This window comes from Aquarana catesbeiana, linkage group LG13, assembly GCF_042186555.1.
Source record: "Aquarana catesbeiana isolate 2022-GZ linkage group LG13, ASM4218655v1, whole genome shotgun sequence".
NCBI lineage: Eukaryota > Metazoa > Chordata > Amphibia > Anura > Ranidae > Aquarana > Aquarana catesbeiana.
Window position 1 is genome coordinate 215,557,411 of NC_133336.1, and position 22,280 is coordinate 215,579,690.

The following is a 22,280-nucleotide window of genomic DNA, read 5'->3' on the forward strand; positions in this document are numbered from 1 at the left end:
TGCAGGCAGCCTGTAGTGGGTGGAGCCTGCTGGGCCCCTCCCACATCTCTATTCCCCCTCTTTGCAGGGGACTGGTCTCGTCTCCGCCTCTTCCTGTACTGGTCTGCGGGCAGCCTGTAGAGGGTGGAGCCTGCTGGGCCCCTCCCACATCTCTATTCCCCCTCTTTGCAGGGGACTGGTCTCGTCTCCGCCTCTTCCTGTACTGGTCTGCGGGCAGCCTGTAGAGGGTGGAGCCTGCTGGGCCCCTCCCACATCTCTATTCCCCCTCTTTGCAGGGGACTGGTCTCGTCTCCGCCTCTTCCTGTACTGGTCTGCGGGCAGCCTGTAGAGGGTGGAGCCTGCTGGGCCCCTCCCACAGCTCGGCTCTTTCTATGCAGGAGGCTGCTTTCATCCTGCCCCCTCCTGTACTTGTATGCAGGCAGCCTGTAGTGGGTGGAGCCTCCTGGGCCCCTCCCACAGCTCTATTCTCCCTCTTTGCAGCAGACTGGTCTCATCTCCGCCTCTTCCTGTACTTGTCTGCAGGCAGCCTGTAGTGAGTGGAGCCTGCTGGGCCCCTCCCACAGCTGTTCTCCCTCTTTGCAGGGGACTGGTCTTGCAGCCTGTGGAGGGTGGAGCCTCCTGGGCCCCTCCCACAGCTCTATTCTCCCTCTTTGCAGCGGACTGGTCTCATCTCCGCCTCTTCCTGTACTTGTCTGCATGCAGCCTGTAGTGAGTGGAGCCTGCTGGGCCCCTCCCACAGCTGTTCTCCCTCTTTGCAGGGGACTGGTCTTGCAGCCTGTGGAGGGTGGAGCCACCTGGGCCCCTCCCACAGCTCTATTCTCCCTCTTTGCAGCAGACTGGTCTCATCTCCGCCTCTTCCTGTACTTGTCTGCAGGCAGCCTGTAGTGGGTGGAGCCTGCTGGGCCCCTCTCACAGCTCGGCTCTTTCTATGCAGGAGGCTGCATTCATCTCACCCCCCCTCCTGTACTTGTCTGCAGGCAGCCTATAGTGGGTGGAGCCTGCTGGGCCCCTCCCACATCTCTATTCCCCCTCTTTGCAGGGGACTAGTCTGGTCACCACCTCTTCCTGTACTTGTCTGCAGGCAGCCTGTAGTGGGTGGAGCCTGCTGGGCCCCTCCCACATCTCTATTCCCCCTCTTTGCAGGGGACTGGTCTCGTCTCCGCCTCTTCCTGTACTGGTCTGCGGGCAGCCTGTAGAGGGTGGAGCCTGCTGGGCCCCTCCCACATCTCTATTCCCCCTCTTTGCAGGGGACTGGTCTCGTCTCCGCCTCTTCCTGTACTGGTCTGCGGGCAGCCTGTAGAGGGTGGAGCCTGCTGGGCCCCTCCCACATCTCTATTCCCCCTCTTTGCAGGGGACTGGTCTCGTCTCCGCCTCTTCCTGTACTGGTCTGCGGGCAGCCTGTAGAGGGTGGAGCCTGCTGGGCCCCTCCCACAGCTCGGCTCTTTCTATGCAGGAGGCTGCTTTCATCCTGCCCCCTCCTGTACTTGTATGCAGGCAGCCTGTAGTGGGTGGAGCCTCCTGGGCCCCTCCCACAGCTCTATTCTCCCTCTTTGCAGCAGACTGGTCTCATCTCCGCCTCTTCCTGTACTTGTCTGCAGGCAGCCTGTAGTGAGTGGAGCCTGCTGGGCCCCTCCCACAGCTGTTCTCCCTCTTTGCAGGGGACTGGTCTTGCAGCCTGTGGAGGGTGGAGCCTCCTGGGCCCCTCCCACAGCTCTATTCTCCCTCTTTGCAGCGGACTGGTCTCATCTCCGCCTCTTCCTGTACTTGTCTGCATGCAGCCTGTAGTGAGTGGAGCCTGCTGGGCCCCTCCCACAGCTGTTCTCCCTCTTTGCAGGGGACTGGTCTTGCAGCCTGTGGAGGGTGGAGCCACCTGGGCCCCTCCCACAGCTCTATTCTCCCTCTTTGCAGCAAACTGGTCTCATCTCCGCCTCTTCCTGTACTTGTCTGCAGGCAGCCTGTAGTGGGTGGAGCCTGCTGGGCCCCTCTCACAGCTCGGCTCTTTCTATGCAGGAGGCTGCATTCATCTCACCCCCCTCCTGTACTTGTCTGCAGGCAGCCTGTAGTGGGTGGAGCCTGCTGGGCCCCTCCCACATCTCTATTCCCCCTCTTTGCAGGGGACTGGTCTCGTCTCCGCCTCTTCCTGTACTGGTCTGCGGGCAGCCTGTAGAGGGTGGAGCCTGCTGGGCCCCTCCCACATCTCTATTCCCCCTCTTTGCAGGGGACTGGTCTCGTCTCCGCCTCTTCCTGTACTGGTCTGCAGGCAGCCTGTAGTGGGTGGAGCCTGCTGGGCCCCTCCCACATCTCTATTCCCCCTCTTTGCAGGGGACTGGTCTCGTCTCCGCCTCTTCCTGTACTGGTCTGCGGGCAGCCTATAGAGGGTGGAGCTTGCTGAGGCCCCTCCTATAGCTCAGTGATGATGTCACAGGTAATATCTGGGTTTGTAAAGGCATAAATTGGGATTTCTATCCTTTGCGGTTATGGAGGGGGAGGAGATTTCTCTGACATTTGTTGGGTTCGGAGTTCAGCTTTAGGGCCAGGAGGTAGAAGGGCAGTGAGTCCTCCGCTGTGCTCCAGTGCGGAGCTGGAGGAAAGGTTGGAATGACTGTACAGGGCCCGTGTGCAGTGCGGGTCAGTGTGTGTGTGTGGGGGGGGGGGGGGGGCGCTCCTCTGCTGGAGGAGATTAGTCCCTGGCAGAGCGCCCCCCGCAGGCGGAGCCAACGATGAATGTGCAATAGATTTATACCCGACCGGCTTCCCAACTTATAAAATGTTCAATCCCAGAACAAATCTTTATTTAGAGCGACGAATGTACGCGGCGCCTCCCCCTCCCCTCCCCCCCCCCCACCTCCTACTTCACCATCGTCATTTATATCCCAGAATGTCCCAGAAGCTGATTGGAGGAGATAAGAAAAGCGAGCGAAGTTCTCAGAAAACCAGCGGAAGGAAGAGAGGCCCCCCGCAGCGGTCAGGACCCCCCCTCCTCCTATCTCCCCGATCAGACATTGCTGCGCGGAGAGACGCGGGCGGCACAAGATGGCGGCCACCCTGGAAGTTCGCGATTTAACCCAAAACGTCACACACAGCAGCTTACCGATCATTAGATGTGACGCCTGCATTCCTTTTCTCCCCCCCCCCTCTGTTTTCACCCGGTGATCTGGCCAGTAACACCTCCTGTATCAGAGCGCCCCTCCCCCCCCCCCCCAAGGAGGAAGGAGCCACCTATGGACAGCCACAGATGGACTGGCAGATTTAGCTACACTAACAAAGCCAAACTCCACATCACGCTTTATAATAAGTGACAGTTTTTGTTCCATTTGGGATAAAGGGCTAAACATCAAATAAAAGCTGATCGTTGTAAGCACCCCCTGCCAGTGGTAAATGTCTCGTCTCATCCCTCCAGCTGCTACGTCTACAAGACAGCTTGTTCTGTTGAAAAAAAACAACAGACTTACTGGCCGGATCACCAGATGAAAGTAGAAAGAAAGAAAGCTTAAAAAATAAAGAAAACGAATGCAGCCGCCACCATCTGAGAATTGGTAAGATGCGGTAGAATAAAATGTTGGCTTTTGGGTGTTTTAATTCCACTTTGTATCAAAACCCAAAGTGTCATCTACAGCAGAACAGTCCTCATATGGGGTCAACGCTGCACACAGCTGTCCCCGAAAGCTTCAATCAACTTTATTGTTCCAGCACATCGGAGAACACTCTACACTACCACCTCTTTGCGGGTCTATCATTATGTCCCCCAATAGGGGGCGCTGCGAGTGGTGAAGAGGTTCTAGTGTGGAATGTTCTCTGCTGTGCTGAACAATAAAGCTGATTGAAGCTTTCAGGAAGAGCGGTGTGCGGATTCCTTCATACGGTGTGGACTTGTGTAGAAGAAGAGCAACCGGAATGTTCACAGCGGCACCAAAGGCTCCAGTGAGTCCCACACATGTGGTGGCTGCATTCCTTTTATTTGGAGTGTTGTAGAAAAGCTTTGTAGGATCCGCAGACAAATATCCTTTATAAGGAACAACATCAAAAAAGGCTGCACCGAGGGGCACTGATGAGGCTGCACCGAGGGGCACTGATGAGGCTGCACCGAGGGGCACTGATGAGGCTGCACCGAGGGGCACTGGTCAAGGCTGCACTGATGGGCACTGGTCAAGGCTGCACTGATGGGCACTGGTCAAGGCTGCACTGATGGGCACTGATGAGGCTGCACTGATGGGCACTAATGAGGCTGCACTGATGGCTATTGATATGCACTAATGAGGCTGCACTGATGGCTATTGATATGCACTAATAAGGCTGCACTGATGGTCATTGGTCAAGGCTGCACTGATGGGTATTGATGCGCACTAATGAGGCAGCACTGATGGGCACTGGTGTGCACTAATGAGGCTGTACTGTTAGGCACTAATGAGACTGCACTGATGACTATTGATATGCACCAATGAGGCTGCACTGATGGCTATTAATATGCACCAATGAGGCTGCACTGATGGCTATTGATATGAACCAATAAGGCTGCACTGATGGGTATTGATGTGCACTAATGAGGCAGCACTGATGGGCACTGGTGTGCGCTTATCAGGCTGTACTGTTAGGCACTGGTCAAGGCTGTACTGATGGCTATTAATATGCACCAATGAGGCTGCACTGATGGGCACTGCTCAAGGCTGCACTGATGGGCACTGCTCAAGGCTGCACTGATGTCTATTGATATGCACCAATGAGGCTGCACTGACAGTCATTGGTCAAGGCTGCACTGATGGCTATTGATGTGCACTAATGAGGCTGCACTGATGGGCACCAATGTGCACTGGTGTGCACTGATGAGGCTGCACTGTTGGGCATTCATGTGCACCAATGAGGCTGCACTGATGGGCACTGGACAAGGCGTGCACCGATGGGCACTGGACAAGGCGTGCACCGATGGGCACTGGACAAGGCTGCACCGATGGGCACTGGACAAGGCTGCACCGATGGGCACTGGACAAGGCTGCACCGATGGGCACTGGACAAGGCTGCACCGATGGGTATTGATGTGCACTGATGGCCACTGATGAGGCTCCACTGATGGACACCGAAGGGCTGGGTACCGATGGGCACTAATGAGGCTGCACTGATGGCTACTGATGGGCACTAATGAGGCTGCACTGATGAACATTGATGTGCACTATTGAGGCTGCACTGATGGGAACTGATTATCAGTGTAAACTGTCCTGTCACATTACTAGTTCCTGGCTCCCCTTTCCTCACGCGAGGAAATGAATGCCCAAAACCGCCAAGTTTGTGTGCATGTGCTCAGCTGTGATTGGACACAGCTGATCACATGGTAAAGGGCCCCTGTGATTGGCCCTTTACCTCAATCTGTGATAAGGGGGCGTGTTCTGGGACAAAGTCCATGGATGACCTCCCAGAACAACAGAGCTGTGCTGTAGGCGTCTTTCCGCTATGACACGGCCCTGTCCTGGGCTGACCACACTGCTCCGCCATAGATACAGCACAGGGAGAGCGTTGTCACCCCAGGACAGGAAGTGTGTTACTGCCGGGGGTTCAACAGGTGAAGATCAAGGAAAAAAGTCTAAGAAAAGGAAACGAATGCAGCCGTCACATCTGAGGACTGGTAAGCTGCAATATGAGACATCATTTTTGGGGGGGTTTAGATTTAAAAACTGATTACATCACATTTATTTGTGTGATACAATCACATTCCCAGAATTCTTTGTTCTCAGAGTAACCCCCCCCCCAATCCAGACACAACTGGCTGCTCCTCCCAGCGTGTCACCGACAGGACATTCCTCCCACCTGCCCCTCCCACAATGGGGAGATTTCCTGCAGTAGTTTGTGTCTCTGCCCCTCCCACAATGGGGAGATTTCCTGCAGTAGTTTGTGTCTCTGTCCCTCCCACAATGGTGAGATTTCCTGCAGTAGTTTGTGTCTCTGCCCCTCCCACAATGGGGAGATTTCCTGCAGTAGTTTGTGTCTCTGCCCCTCCAACAATGGTGAGATTCCCTGCAGTAGTTTGTGTCTCTGCCCCTCCCACAATGGGGAGATTCCCCTGCAGTAGTTTGTGTCTCTGCCCCTCCCACAATGGGGAGATTTCCCTGCAGTAGTTTGTGTCTCTGCTCCTCCCACAATGGGGAGATTTCCCTGCAGTAGTTTGTGTCTCTGCCCATCCCACAATGGTGAGATTTCCTGCAGTAGTTGGTGTCTCTGCCCCTCCCACAATGGGGAGATTCCCTGCAGTAGTTTGTGTCTCTGCCCCTCCCACAATGGGGAGATTTCCCTCCAGTAGTTTGTGTCTCTGCCCCTCCCACAATGGGGAGATTCTCTGCAGTAGTTTGTGTCTCTGCCCCTCCCACAATGGGGAGATTTCCCTCCAGTAGTTTGTGTCTCTGCCCCTCCCACAATGGGGAGATTCCCCTGCAGTAGTTTGTGTCTCTGCCCCTCCCACAATGATGAGATTTCCCTCCAGTAGTTTGTGTCTCTGCCCCTCCCACAATGGGGAGATTCCCCTGCAGTAGTTTGTGTCTCTGCCCCTCCCACAATGGGGAGATTCCCTGCAGTAGTTTGTGTCTCTGCCCCTCCCACAATGGGGAGATTCCCTGCAGTAGTTTGTGTCTCTGCCCCTCCCACAATGGGGAGATTCCCTGCAGTAGTTTGTGTCTCTGCCCCTCCCACAATGGGGAGATTCCCCTGCAGTAGTTTGTGTCTCTGCCCCTCCCACAATGGGGAGATTTCCTGCAGTAGTTTGTGTTTCTGCCCCACCCACAATGGGGAGATTTCCTGCAGTAGTTTGTGTCTCTGCCCCTACCACAATGGGGAGATTCCCCTGCAGTAGTTTGTGTCTCTGCCCCTCCCACAATGGTGAGATTTCCCTCCAGTAGTTTGTGTCTCTGCCCCTCCCACAATGGGGAGATTTCCCTGCAGTAGTTTGTGTCTCTGCCCCTCCCACAATGGGGAGATTTCCTGCAGTAGTTTGTGTCTCTGCCCCTCCCACAATGGGGAGATTCCCCTGCAGTAGTTTGTGTCTCTTCCCCTCCCACAATGGGGAGATTCCCCTGCAGTAGTTTGTGTCTCTGCCCCTCCCACAATGGGGAGATTTCCCTGTAGTAGTTTGTGTCTCTGCCCCTCCCACAATGGGGAGATTCCCCTGCAGTAGTTTGTGTCTCTGCCCCTCCCACAATGGGGAGATTTCCCTGTAGTAGTTTGTGTCTCTGCCCCTCCCACAATGGGGAGATTTCCTGCAGTAGTTTGTGTCTCTGCCCCTCCCACAATGCGGAGATTTCCTGCAGTAGTTGGTGTCTCTGCCCCTCCCACAATGAGGAGATTTCCTGCAGTAGTTTGTGTCTCTGCCCCTCCCACAATGGTGAGATTTCCTGAAGTAGTTGGTGTCTCTGCCCCTCCCACAATGAGGAGATTTCCCCCAGTAGTTTGTGTCTCTGCCCCTCCCACAATGGGGAGATTTCCTGCAGTAGTTTGTGTCTCTGCCCCTCCCACAATGGGGAGATTTCCCTCCAGTAGTTTGTGTCTCTGCCCCTCCCACAATGGGGAGATTCCCCTGCAGTAGTTTGTGTCTCTGCCCCTCCCACAATGGGGAGATTCCCTGCAGTAGTTTGTGTCTCTGCCCCTCCCACAATGGGGAGATTCCCTGCAGTAGTTTGTGTCTCTGCCCCTCCCACAATGGGGAGATTTCCTGCAGTAGTTGGTGTCTCTGCCCCTCCCACAATGGTGAGATTTCCCTCCAGTAGTTTGTGTCTCTGCCCCTCCCACAATGGGGAGATTTCCTGCAGTAGTTTGTGTCTCTGCCCCTCCCACAATGGGGAGATTCCCCTGCAGTAGTTTGTGTCTCTGCCCCTCCCACAATGGTGAGATTTCCCTCCAGTAGTTTGTGTCTCTGCCCCTCCCACAATGGTGAGATTTCCCTCCAGTAGTTTGTGTCTCTGCCCCTCCCACAATGGGGAGATTCCCCTGCAGTAGTCTGTGTCTCTGCCCCTCCCACAATGGTGAGATTTCCCTCCAGTAGTTTGTGTCTCTGCCCCTCCCACAATGGGGAGATTCCCTGCAGTAGTTTGTGTCTCTGCCCCTCCCACAATGGGGAGATTTCCTGCAGTAGTTGGTGTCTCTGCCCCTCCCACAATGGTGAGATTTCCCTCCAGTAGTTTGTGTCTCTGCCCCTCCCACAATGGGGAGATTTCCTGCAGTAGTTTGTGTCTCTGCCCCTCCCACAATGGGGAGATTCCCCTGCAGTAGTTTGTGTCTCTGCCCCTCCCACAATGGTGAGATTTCCCTCCAGTAGTTTGTGTCTCTGCCCCTCCCACAATGGTGAGATTTCCCTCCAGTAGTTTGTGTCTCTGCCCCTCCCACAATGGGGAGATTTCCTGCAGTAGTTTGTGTCTCTGCCCCTCCCACAATGAGGAGATTTCCCCCAGTAGTTTGTGTCTCTGCCCCTCCCACAATGGGGAGATTTCCTGCAGTAGTTTGTGTCTCTGCCCCTCCCACAATGCGGAGATTTCCTGCAGTAGTTGGTGTCTCTGTCCCCCCCACAATGAGGAGATTTCCTGCAGTAGTTTGTGTCTCTGCCCCTCCCACAATGGTGAGATTTCCTGAAGTAGTTGGTGTCTCTGCCCCTCCCACAATAGGGAGATTTCCCCCAGTAGTTTGTGTCTCTGCCCCTCCCACAATGGTGAGATTTCCCTCCAGTAGTTTGTGTCTCTGCCCCTCCCACAATGGTGAGATTTCCCTCCAGTAGTTTGTGTCTCTGCCCCTCCCACAATGGGGAGATTTCCTGCAGTAGTTTGTGTCTCTGCCCCTCCCACAATGAGGAGATTTCCCCCAGTAGTTTGTGTCTCTGCCCCTCCCACAATGGGGAGATTTCCTGCAGTAGTTTGTGTCTCTGCCCCTCCCACAATGCGGAGATTTCCTGCAGTAGTTGGTGTCTCTGTCCCTCCCACAATGAGATTTCCTGCAGTAGTTTGTGTCTCTGCCCCTCCCACAATGGTGAGATTTCCTGAAGTAGTTGGTGTCTCTGCCCCTCCCACAATAGGGAGATTTCCTGCAGTAGTTTGTGTCTCTGCCCCTCCCACAATGGGGAGATTTCCTGCAGTAGTTTGTGTCTCTGCCCCTCCCACAATGGCGCTCCATGTTGAATGTACTTACATAAGCGTTCAGTGCGTCGTTAGCCTCCCTCTCGGAGACGCCGGTAGTCATGGAGGTCACCAGTGTCATGCAGCGCTCCAGACGCTGAAAGAGAGAAGAGAGAGAAGTGAGGACAGAGATCGGCAATATCCTTCAATTATCCCCAAACAAGAAGATTCTCCTGAGAAGTCAACTGACCTTTTTTTTAGCTTTATTTGTCACCAATTTAAAAGGAACAATTTCAGCCAAAGTGGCAGTTTGTCTTCAGGTTCTGAATACTAGGACTGTGCCTAGGCCCAGATCATGTCATCAGTCTGCTGCGAGCAGGAGGAGGCATTTCCTCAGTCTCCCCTCCCCCAGTGATCAGACTGTACATTGTAACTTTGTAGGAGGAGTAGGAGGAGGCATTTCCTCAGTCTCCCCTCCCCCAGTGATCAGACTGTACATTGTAACTTTGTAGAAGGAGGAGGAGTCATTTCCTCAGTCTCCCCTCCCCCAGTGATCAGACTGTACATTGTAACTTTGTAGAAGGGGAGGAGGCATTTCCTCAGTCTCCCCTCCCCCAGTGATCAGACTGTACATTGTAACTTTGTAGAAGGAGGAGGAGTCATTTCCTCAGTCTCCTCCCCCCCCCCCAGTGATCAGACTATACATTGTAACTTTGTAGAAGGAGGAGGAGTCATTTCCTCAGTCTCCCCTCCCCCAGTGATCAGACTGTACATTGTAACTTTGTAGAAGGAGGAGGAGTCATTTCCTCAGTCTCCTCCCCCAGTGATCAGACTGTACATTGTAACAAGTCACAAGGGGAGAGGCTGCAACAGGGGGCTGATTTGTGTCTATCTCAGTCCAGAAAGTAGATGGTGAGCCTGGATGATGCCTGAACATAGATGGTGTTGTTCTTTTGGAGAGGAGATCAGATGATGTCATTGTCACGGGGGAGTCCTGAGCATGGAATGATTACACCACAGCTTGGCAAATCCCAGGTGCCAGGTCACTATTATGGCTAGAAATTGCATTCTGACACCTGGGATTTTGTCAGCCCATTCCCAGGCGTGAGGAACAACTAGTGCCTGAAGCACCGGACATGCAGTCCTATCAGTGCCGCCTATCAGTGCCGCCTCATCAGTGCCCATGGCAGCCATCAGTGCCCATAGTGCAGCCCATCAGTACAGCCTATCAGAGCCCATCAGTGCTATCTCATCAATGATGCCCATCTGTGTCCATGGCAGCCATCAGTTCCCCCTATCCTAGCCCATCGGTGCAACCCATCCGTGCTTATCATGCAGCCCATCAGTACAGCCCATCAGTGCCCACAATTCAGCCCATCAGTACAGCCCATCAGTGCCCATAATTCAGCCCATCAGTACAGCCTATCAGCGCCCATCAGTACCACCCATCAGTGCCCATGAGTGCTATCTGATCAGCGATGCCCATCTGTGTCCATGGCAGCCATCAGTGCCCATAGTGCAACCCATCAGTGCCCATAATGCAGCCCATCACTTCCCATAATGCAGCCCATCACTTCCCATAATGCAGCCCATCACTTCCCATAATGCAGCCCATCAGCGCCCATCATTCAGCCCATCAGTGCCCACAATGCAGCCCATCAGTACAGCCTATCAGCGCCCATCAGTACCACCCATCAGTGCCATCTCATCAGTGATGCCCATCTGTGTCCATGGCAGCCATCAGTGCCCATAGTGCAACCCATCCTTGCCCATCGGTGCAACCCATCTGTGCCTATTATGCAGCCCATCAGCGCCCATAATTCAGCCCATCAGTGCCCATAATTCAGCCCATCAGCGCCCATAATTCAGCCCATCAGCGCCCATAATTCAGCCCATCAGTGCCCATAATTCAGCCCATCAGCGCCCATAATTCAGCCCATCAGTGCCCATAATTCAGCCCATCAGCGCCCATAAGCTCCCATAATTCAGCCCATCAGCGCCCATAATGCAGCCCATCAGCGCCCATAATGCAGCCCATCAGTGCCCATAATGCAGCCCATCAGTTCCCATAATGCAGCCCATCAGCGCCCATAATTCAGCCCATCAGCGCCCATAATGCAGCCCATCAGCGCCCATAATTCAGCCCATCAGCGCCCATAATGCAGCCCATCAGCGCCCATAATTCAGCCCATCAGCGCCCATAAGCTCCCATAATTCAGCCCATCAGCGACCATAATGCAGCCCATCAGCGCCCATAGTGCAACCCATCCTTGCCCATCATGCAGCCCATCAGTGCTCACGAGTACAGCCCATCAGTGCCACCCATCACTGTCTCATGTGTGTGAAAAATTGATATTTCATATGAGTACAGTGTCGTATGACTGAGTGATTGTCATTCAAAGTGTGACAGTGCTGAAAACTGGCCTGGGCATGAAGGGGGGGGGGGGGGTAGGAGTACCCAGTAGGCAAGAGGTTAACAACAAAAAAAAAGCCAAACAACCTTGTCTGTGCCACTCATCAGAGGTAAAGTTCTCTCCTCTCCTTCACATGCGGCACCTCGGTGTATTCTGCACCTCTACAGACACATCGGGGCTACAGAAGAGAAGGGATTCTGTTGTTGGAATATATATATATATATATATATATAATTTTTTTATCCGGCTCCTGGATTCAAAACAAATTTGTGAAGCGTTGGATTAGACGGATATCGCTGATCGCGCTGTCCCCATATAAAACACATGCGATGACGGCGATTATTTCTAGAAGCTTCTTCTGGTCGGAGGAGATAAGACACAAAGCTGAGCGATATTTTTTTTTTTTTTTTGCGGCTCTCTGCGTTTTTATTATTTTTTTTTGTAAGACGTAAAAAAAATCCATTTTCTGGCGCTCACGTTCTCTTGCCGAAACCTCATTACGGGGACGATACGCACACGACGCTTTGAAATCGGAGCGCCGGAGAGAATCAGGTCAGACGCAGCCGGAGCGCCACGTGTGACGGGAAGGATTAACCCCTCGCCTGACGCGGCGAGACGTCGCACTCCATTTACACCGATCCCCAAAAAAAAATTCAAACCGACGCCGAGGCGTTCCCATGGCGCCAAGCAAACCAACACAACCGACTTTGGGAAGAGGAGTGCTGAACCGCTGGGTGCGAGGCAAGGGACAGTCAGGCTGGGGAGGAAAGGGCTAGAATGTTGCTGGATGTCCTCCAGCCAGAAAATGAAACGGGATCAGATTACTGCAGCTTCTAATGAATGAAGCTCACAGCATTCAGTGATATCAGAAGAAGACCAGGACAGGAGCCGGTAACCCCGGAGGATGGGGGCCAGATTTTTAGGCAAGAAGTTGGAAAAGGGGAGGGAGACGTGGAAAATTCCAGAATCCGGCGCAGTTGTAAGAAATTGATGGAACGTCGTCTGTTCTCCCACCACCAGTAATGAGAAAGTTTCCTGGGGCTGTGTGCAAGAGAAGATTGCTCCCCCGAGATCAGCAAATAATGAATCCCATGGATCAGATTGGATGTCTGAGGCCCCAGAGAGAAGATTGCTCCCCCGAGATCAGCAAATAATGAATCCCATGGATCAGATTGGATGTCTGAGGCCCCAGAGAGAAGATTGATCCCCTGAGATCGGCAATTAATGGACCTCATGGATCAGATTGGATGTCTGAGGCCCCAGAGAGAAGATTGATCCTCTGAGATCAGCAATTAATGGACCTCATGGATCAGATTGGATGTCTGAGGCCCCAGAGAGAAGATTGATCCTCTGAGATCGGCAATTAATGGACCTCATGGATCAGATTGGATGTCTGAGGCCCCAGAGAGAAGATTGATCCCCTGAGATCGGCAATTAATGGACCTCATGGATCAGATTGGATGTCTGAGGCCCCAGAGAGAAGATTGATCCCCTGAGATCGGCAATTAATGGACCTCATGGATCAGATTGGATGTCTGAGGCCCCAGAGAGAAGATTGATCCTCTGAGATCGGCAATTAATGGACCTCATGGATCAGATTGGATGTCTGAGGCCCCAGAGAGAAGATTGATCCCCTGAGATCGGCAATTAATGGACCTCATGGATCAGATTGGATGTCTGAGGCCCCAGAGAGAAGATTGATCCCCTGAGATCGGCAATTAATGGACCTCATGGATCAGATTGGAGGTCTCAGGCCCCAGAGGGAAGATTGATCCCCTGAGATCGGCAATTAATGGACCTCATGGATCGGATTGGATGTCTGAGGCCCCAGAGAGAAGACTGATCCCCTGAGATCGGCAATTAATGGACCTCATGGATCGGATTGGATGTCTGAGGCCCCAGAGAGAAGATTGATCCCCTGAGATCGGCAATTAATGGACCTCATGGATCAGATTGGAGGTCTCAGGCCCCAGAGGGAAGATTGATCCCCTGAGATCGGCAATTAATGGATCCCATGGAAAGGATTGGATGTCTGAAGCCCTGAAGAGAAGAAGATTGGTCCTCCGGGATCAACAATTAATGGACCTCATGGATCAGATTGGATGTCTGAGGCTCTGGAGAGAAGATTGCTCCCCGAGATTGGCAAACAATGAACCTCATGGAGCGGATTGGATGTCCGAGGCCCCGGAGAGAAGATTGCTCCCTTGAGATAGGCATATAATGGACCCCATGGATCAGATTGGATGTCTGAAGCCCTGGAGAGAAGACTGATCCCCTGAGATCGGCAATTAATGGACCTCTTGGAGCGGATTGGATGTCCAAGGCCCCAAAGAGAAGATTTGACCCCTGAGATCGACAATTAATGGACCCCATGGAAAGGATTGGATGTCTGAACCCCCAAAGAGAAGATTGGTCCTCCGGGATCAGCAATTAATGGACCTCATAGAGCGGATTGGACGTCTGAGGCCCCTGGAGGGAACATGAATCCCTGCTCATCTAGACACGGATCACATCCCACTCAGCGATTGTAGTTGGCAGGATGGTGTGATCTATCACAGGTAGGGGACAGCTGGGAAGGAGATGTCGGGGGAAGACTTGAAGCCAGTGTAGGGAGTACCACCACTGTAGAGCAACACCATGTGATCACTAAAAGCCAATGATGTGAAAGTAAACATTGGGTCAGGTCATGTGATCATTCAGGGCCAACCAAGCGACAGCATTAGGTCAGGTCATGTGATCATTCAGGGCCAACCAATTAAGAGCATTGTCTCAGTCTCAATAAAGAGAACCTTCTGGAGGACAGCTGTTCCCTAGTACAGGCAAGGCTCTGGAACCCCAGCATGGGTGCGAATTCCAGCACGGAGAATCGACCAATGGCTTTAACCAATGGCAGCCCTCAGCTTCAGTCTGGAGCCTCAGCTACATCCATGTTGGCTCAGCATACATTTCTACCCCCTCCCCAGATTGCAAGCTCTGACCCCAGGGTCTCCAATAAGAGAAGACCAACTCGGAGAGAAACCAATTATCGGAGCAACTGTGCGCTCTCCCAGCAGCCCCCACACCTAGCGCTGACGGTGAAGTATTTAGGTTAGTACATAAAAGACCCCAATTATCCGGCGCAGAGACCAAAGCGTTCCGGAGAAGAGGCGCACGGAGGAGCGGCTGAAAGTACAGAGTATTACACATTCTCTTTGAGCTGTATCAGCTCGGAAAAACTAACAGCTCCTCCAGGCCCCGAGCTGCCGGTACAAAGAGATTCGCTGATGGTGTTCGAGGGGCCGCCACGTAGAGAACACCGCGTTCTGTAATGGAGAGAATGGTGTCTCGGTTTACCCTTTCCTGGCCACATCATATAAAGCTACGCAGAGCGACGGTTAAACAACTCAATGACTTGCCCACAGCCGATTCATGTCCATACACGGGGCAACGCTCCAACCAGCCCACAGCCGACTGATGTCCATATACGGGGCAACGCTCCCACCGGCCCACAGCCGACTGATGTCCATACACGGGGCAACGCTCTCACTGGCCCACAGCCGACTGATGTCCATACAGGGGGCAACGCTCTCACTGGCCCACAGCCAACTGATGTCCATACACGGGGCAACGCTCTTACTGGCCCACAGCCAATTGATGTCCATATACGGGGCAACGCTCCCACCGGCCCACAGCCGACTGATGTCCATACACGGGGCAACGCTCTCACTGGCCCACAGCCGACTGATGTCCATACACGGGGCAACGCTCCCACCAGCCCACAGCCGACTGATGTCCATACACGGGGCAACGCTCCCACCAGCCCACAGCCGACTGATGTCCATACACGGGGCAACGCTCTCACTGGTCCACAGCCGACTGATGTCCATACACGGGGCAACGCTCTCACTGGTCCACAGCCGACTGATGTCCATACAAGGGGCAACGCTCCCAACGGCTCACAGCCGACTGATGTCCATACATGGGGCAACGATCCAACCGGTCCACAGCCAACTGATGTCCATACACGGGGCAACGATCCAACCTGTCCACAGCCGACTGATGTCCATACACGGGGCAATGCTCAGGCAACTTCAGGGCAGGCCGGGACAATTTCACCCAGAACTGGGAGTCGGCACTACCCCTTAGCGCTTCTGGCTATACACGGCTCTAGTAGAGCTACCCACTGGAAGCACTAAAGTACAATGCATGGGCACACAAAGTTCCCTGTACAGGGCTGTGCACTCAAACCCTTTCCCCCCCCACCGGCTTCCTTGGCACCGCTCACCCGCCACCGGCTTCCTCGGCACCACCGCTCACCCGCCACCGGCTTCCTCGGCACCGCTCTCTCCCACCACCGGCTTCCCTGGCACCGCTCTCCTCCCACCAACCTCCCCGGCAGCGTTCTCCTCCCACCAACTTCACCGGCAGCGTTCTCCTCCCACCAACTTCCCCGGCAGCGTTCTCCTCCCACCAACTTCCCCGGCAGCGTTCTCCTCCCACCAACTTCCCCGGCAGCGTTCTCCTCCCACCAACTTCCCCGGCAGCGTTCTCCTCCCACCAACTTCCCCGGCAGCGTTCTCCTCCCACCAACTTCCCCGGCAGCGTTCTCCTCCCACCAACTTCCCCGGCAGCATCGCTCTTCTCCCACCAACTTTGTCAGCATCGTTCTTCTCCCAACGACTATCCCAGCACCACTCTATGCTGGAAAAACCAGGAAGAAGGTGGGACCGTGGGAGTGAAGCCTGGGGAAAACCAGGAAGGAGGTGAGACCATCGGGTGGAGTATGGGGAACACCAGGAAGGAAGTGGGATTGTGGGGGTGGAGTTGGTGGAAGACCAGAACAAGGTAGGACTGTGAGGGTAGTGTCTGGGAAACACCATAAGGGGGGGTGAAACCATGGGCATGGAGTCTGTGGAAAACACCAGGAAGGAGACAGGACTGTAAGGTGGAGTCTGGAAAACACCAGGAAGGAGGCAGGACTGTAAGGTGGAGTCTGGAAAATACCAGGAAGGAGGCAGGACTGTAAGGTGAAGTCTGGAAAACACCAGGAAGGAGGCAGGACTGTAAGGTGGAGTCTGGAAAACACCAGGAAGGAGGCAGGACTGTAAGGTGGAGTCTGGAAAACACCAGGAAGGAGGCGGGACTGTAAGGTGGAGTCTGGAAAACACAAGGAAGGAGGCAGGACTGTAAGGTGGAGTCTGGAAAACACCAGGAAGGAGGCAGGACTGTAAGGTGGAGTCTGGAAAACACCAGGAAGGAGGCAGGACTATAAGGTGGAGTCTGGAAAACACCAGGAACTAGGTAGAACTGTAGGGGTAGTGTCTGGAAAACATCATAAAGGGGGGGAGGGGGGGGTGGGACTATGAGGGTGGAGTTTGGGTAAATCCAGGATGGAGGTAAGACTGTGAGGTGGAGTCTGCGGAATACCAGAATGGAGGTGGTAATGTGAGGTGGAGTCTGGGGAAAACCAGGAAGGAGGTGAGACCATCTGGTGGAGTTTGGGGAACACCAGGAAGGAGGTGGGATTGTGGAAGACCAGAACAAGGTAGGACTGTGAGGGTAGCGTCTGGGAAACACCATAAGGGGAGGTGAAACCATAGGCATGGAGTCTGGAAAACACCAGGAAGGACTGTAAGGTGGAGTCTGGAAAACACCAAGAACTATGTATAACTGTAGGGGTAGTGTCTGGCAAACACCATAAGGGGGGAGGGGGGTAGAGCCTGAGTAACACCAAAAAGGTGGTGGGGCTGTGGGGGGAGGAGTCTGAGGAATACCAGGATGGAGGTGGGCATGTGGGGAATACCAAGACAGAGGTGGGACTGTGAGGTGGAGTCTGCGGAATACCAGAATGGAGGTGGTAATGTGAGGTGGAGTCTGGGGAAAACCAGGAAGGAGGTGAGACCATCTGGTGGAGTTTGGGGAACACCAGGAAGGAGGTGGGATTGTGGAAGACCAGAACAAGGTAGGACTGTGAGGGTAGCGTCTGGGAAACACCATAAGGGGAGGTGAAACCATAGGCATGGAGTCTGGAAAACACCAGGAAGGACTGTAAGGTGGAGTCTGGAAAACACCAAGAACTATGTATAACTGTAGGGGTAGTGTCTGGCAAACACCATAAGGGGGGAGGGGGGTAGAGCCTGAGTAACACCAAAAAGGTGGTGGGGCTGTGGGGGGAGGAGTCTGAGGAATACCAGGATGGAGGTGGGCATGTGGGGAATACCAAGACAGAGGTGGGACTGTGGGGTGGAGTCTGGAGAACACCAGGAATGAGGAGGGACTATGAGGGTGAAGTCTGCAAAACAAGGAGTTGGGACTGAGGGGGGGGTGAAATCTGAGGAATACCAGGACAGAGGTGGGACTGTGCAGGTAGAGTCTGGGGAAGACCATAAAGTGGGTGGAACCAAGGGGGTGGAGTCTGGGAAACACAAGGAAAGGAGCGGGACTGTAGGAGTGGAGTCTGAGTTGGGACCGTAGGGGTAGAGTCTGGGGAACACCAGAATAAAGGTAGGACTGAGGGGGTGGAGAACATCTGGAAGGAGGTAAGGTGGGACCTTAGGTGTGGAATCTGGAAAACTGGAAGCAGGTGGGGCCATGGGGGCGGAGTCTGAAGAACACCTTGAAGAAGGTGTAGAGAATACAGAACTGTGAGGCGTTGTCGCCAACCCCCCCCGCAGCATGACAGTTCAGCATATTCATTTCGGTGTTCATCCTTCTAGATTTCCTCAGAACAAAAAGTGACAAATTAGGTCAGAACCCGCGAGGAGCGGCGCCGCTGACAGCGAAGGCCGCGCTGACCTAATTGCGAGGAGTACAGCGGGGCTCTGGGTGTTGCCATACCAACCATAAACCCGGTCTGCAGGCACACGGCTCTGAAATATGGAGCTCATTTCCTACATTCAATTATCGCCTCGCGCAGATCTCTGAGCCCAGACAGCAAGTGCGAGAAAAACATCCGCCAAGCGCCCCGCCGCAACATGATGCCGATTGGTGGCCGGGGGCAATTAACCTTCTTAAAGGAGAACTCTGGCCTTCCCTTCAGTCTTGCACAGCTGTACCGGCTCCTGTCCTGGACTGAAACGGCTTCCTCTGATTTCACTGCACACTGTGAGCTTCTCACAATGTGAACTAGAAGCTGCAGGCAGTCAGATGTAGCCCCGTCTCATTTCCTGGCTGAAGGACTTCCAGCATCATCTAGCCCTCTCCTCCCCCAACCTGACTGCCCCTGGTCCCATCCCTTTCATTCGAAGGATTTCAGTTCATGGAAGCTCAGCATCACAAAGAGAGGCTGCAGCACGAGCCCAGGAGCTTACCATCTACCAGTACAATGATCACCTGGACCCAGGAGCTTACCATCTATCAGTACAATGATCACCTGGGCCCAGGAGCTTACCATCTACCAGTACAGTGATCACCTGGACCCAGGAGCTTACCATCTACCAGTACAGATAACCTGGGCCCAGGAGCTTACCATCTACCAGTACAGTGATCACCTGGGCCCAGGAGCTTACCATCTACCAGTACAGACCACCTGGGCCCAGGAGCTTACCATATACCAGTACAATGATCATCTGGACCCAGGAGCTTACCATCTACCAGTACAATGATCACCTGGGCCCAGGAGCTTACCATCTACCAGTACAATGATCACCTGGGCCCAGGAGCTTACCATCTACCAGCACAATGATCACCTGGGCCCAGGAGCTTACCATCTACCAGTACAGTGATCACCTGGGCCCAGGAGCTTACCATCTACCAGTACAGTGATCACCTGGGCCCAGGAGCTTACCATCTACCAGTACAATGATCACCTGGACCCAGGAGCTTACCATCTACCAGTACAGTGATCACCTGGGCCCAGGAGCTTACCATCTACCAGTACAATGATCATCTGGACCCAGGAGCTTACCATCTACCAGTACAGTGATCACCTGGGCCCAGGAGCTTACCATCTACCAGTACAGTGATCACCTGGGCCCAGGAGCTTACCATCTACCAGTACAATGATCACCTGGACCCAGGAGCTTACCATCTACCAGTACAGTGATCACCTGGGCCCAGGAGCTTACCATCTACCAGTACAATGATCATCTGGACCCAGGAGCTTACCATCTACCAGTACAGTGATCACCTGGGCCCAGGAGCTTACCATCTACCAGTACAATGATCACCTGGACCCAGGAGCTTACCATCTACCAGTACAGTGATCACCTGGGCCCAGGAGCTTACCATCTACCAGTACAATGATCATCTGGACCCAGGAGCTTACCATCTACCAGTACAATGATCACCTGGGCCCAGGAGCTTACCATCTACCAGTACAATGATCACCTGGGCCCAGGAGCTTACCATCTACCAGTACAGTGATCACCTGGACCCAGGAGCTTACCATCTACCAGTACAATGATCACCTGGACCCAGGAGCTTACCATCTACCAGTACAATGATCACCTGGACCCAGGAGCTTACCATCTACCAGTACAGACCACCTGGGCCCAGGAGCTTACCATATACCAGTACAGTGATCATCTGGACCCAGGAGCTTACCATCTACCAGTACAATGATCACCTGGGCCTAGGAGCTTACCATCTACCAGTACAATGATCACCTGGGCCCAGGAGCTTACCATCTACCAGTACAATGATCACCTGGGCCCAGGAGCTTACCATCTACCAGTACAGATCACCTGGGCCCAGGAGCTTACCATCTACCAGTACAGTGATCACCTGGGCCCAGGAGCTTACCATCTACCAGTACAGATCACCTGGGCCCAGGAGCTTACCATCTACCAGTACAGTGATCATCTGGACCCAGGAGCTTACCATCTACCAGTACAATGATCACCTGGACCCAGGAGCTTACCATCTACCAGTACAATGATCACCTGGACCCAGGAGCTTACCATCTACCAGTACAGTGATCACCTGGACCCAGGAGCTTACCATCTACCAGTACAATGATCACTTGGACCCAGGAGCTTACCATCTACCAGTACAGTGATCACCTGGACCCAGGAGCTTACCATCTACCAGCACAATGATCACCTGGACCCAGGAGCTTACCATCTACCAGTACAGTGATCACCTGGACCCAGGAGCTTACCATCTACCAGTACAATGATCACGTGGACCCAGGAGCTTACCATCTACCAGTACAACGATCACCTGGGCCCAGGAGCTTACCATCTACCAGTACAATGATCACCTGGACCCAGGAGCTTACCATCTACCAGTACAGTGATCACCTGGACCCAGGAGCTTACCATCTACCAGTACAATGATCACCTGGACCCAGGAGCTTACCATCTACCAGTACAATGATCACGTGGACCCAGGAGCTTACCATCTACCAGTACAGATCACCTGGGCCCAGGAGCTTACCATCTACCAGTACAATGATCACCTGGACCCAGGAGCTTACCATCTACCAGTACAGTGATCACCTGGGCCCAGGAGCTTACCATCTACCAGTACAGTGATCATCTACCATCTACCTACTAAATGGGCTACTGATGATGCGACACAACCACTGGGCCATAAGAGTCGGGTGGGATTCTCCAGGGGGGGGTGTACAAGAACCTAGCATGCGCGGGTGGAGTGGTCCTTTAAGAGACCCATAGCTGGCTGGGAATGAATAAAACCACCGGCTCAGTTGTTTTCCGCCCGTCGCGGCGCTCGCTATCTCGTCGCGCAGATTACAACACAAAGAGCGTCTTCAGAGCTCCTGACAAGCAAAGTCCTCACAAAGAAACCCGCTGCCTCTTCTCCGTGACGCTGGCTTACCCCCGGGCTCGCTCCACCACGCCGAACAATACCGCGAATTAATCACAGGTTACACAATACAGATGGTTCTCATTACACGCCGCGACTGCCTGCCAAATAATCCGCCACAAAGTACGCAAATAAAACAGGAAAAAAAAAAAAAAAAAGTGTTACTACTAGCCGCTCAAGGCGGGTGGCGAGCGGAGGGTTAAACGCGAGGTCACAGTGCGGAGGCGGAACGGACACGAAGTTTAACGGTTATAATTATCCACCTCGTAAAATTGCAGCGATGTCCCAGGACCGCGTCCGAGGGCAGCACTTCCAACCTTCGAGGTTAATAATGGCGCTCTCCGAAGAGACGCAAGCTGAACGCCGCTCGCGAGGTGAAGTCAGACGCTGGATTAATAACTTTATTAATGGGTTTCATTTCAGTCCGGCCAGACTTCCGACACGCGGGGAAAAAAAAAAAAAAAAACCCCATTATCCCATCAAAGCGCCACTCGCAGCACTTTTTTCCCGCGGATGGGATAAAAGAGGAAGGGGGGGGGTCATCCAGGTCGATATAAAAAAAAAGAAAAAAAGAAAACAAAAAAAAAAGGCCACAAAAACATGAAAACGGCGGCAAATAACACAAGCAATTTCAGAGCCGAGTCTTAATGGGATGTAACAGCTGCTCGGAAAATTACCATTACCGAAAGAGCGGCACGCCGCTCCACGACGCAATGTACCTTCAAAGCAATTTGCCGTCTCCTCGCAGCCGCGCCGAATGAGAATAAATTATAAAAATGAAACAAAAATGTAAATTAAACGCAAATAAAATTTAAAAAAGCGAACGCGGAAAATGACTTTAAATTAAAAAAAAAAAAAACAAGCTTTTTTGAAGGAGGGGAGGGGCCGGTGGCGCCACAACTCTCTACAGGTCACATCACAGAGCTCAGTCTATACACACACACCGAGACAGTCCCGTGTCCATCACAGAGCTCAGTCTATACACACACACCGAGACAGTCCCGTGTCCATCGCAGAGCTCAGTCTATACACACACACCGAG

At 53.4% G+C, this 22,280-nt stretch overlaps 2 protein-coding genes across 2 annotated transcripts in view; both read right to left on the reverse strand.

The window, feature by feature from the left end:
- Positions 1 to 22,280, reverse strand: part of ILF2 (interleukin enhancer binding factor 2) — a 341,977-nt gene that overhangs the window by 198,181 nt on the left and 121,516 nt on the right.
- INTS3 (integrator complex subunit 3) overlaps positions 1 to 22,280 on the reverse strand; it is a 135,842-nt gene that overhangs the window by 99,710 nt on the left and 13,852 nt on the right. The window contains exon 2 of the mRNA XM_073610440.1: positions 9,151 to 9,234. Within this exon, the coding sequence (XP_073466541.1) occupies positions 9,151 to 9,234 (84 nt within the window). The remainder of the gene's footprint in view (positions 1 to 9,150; positions 9,235 to 22,280) is intronic.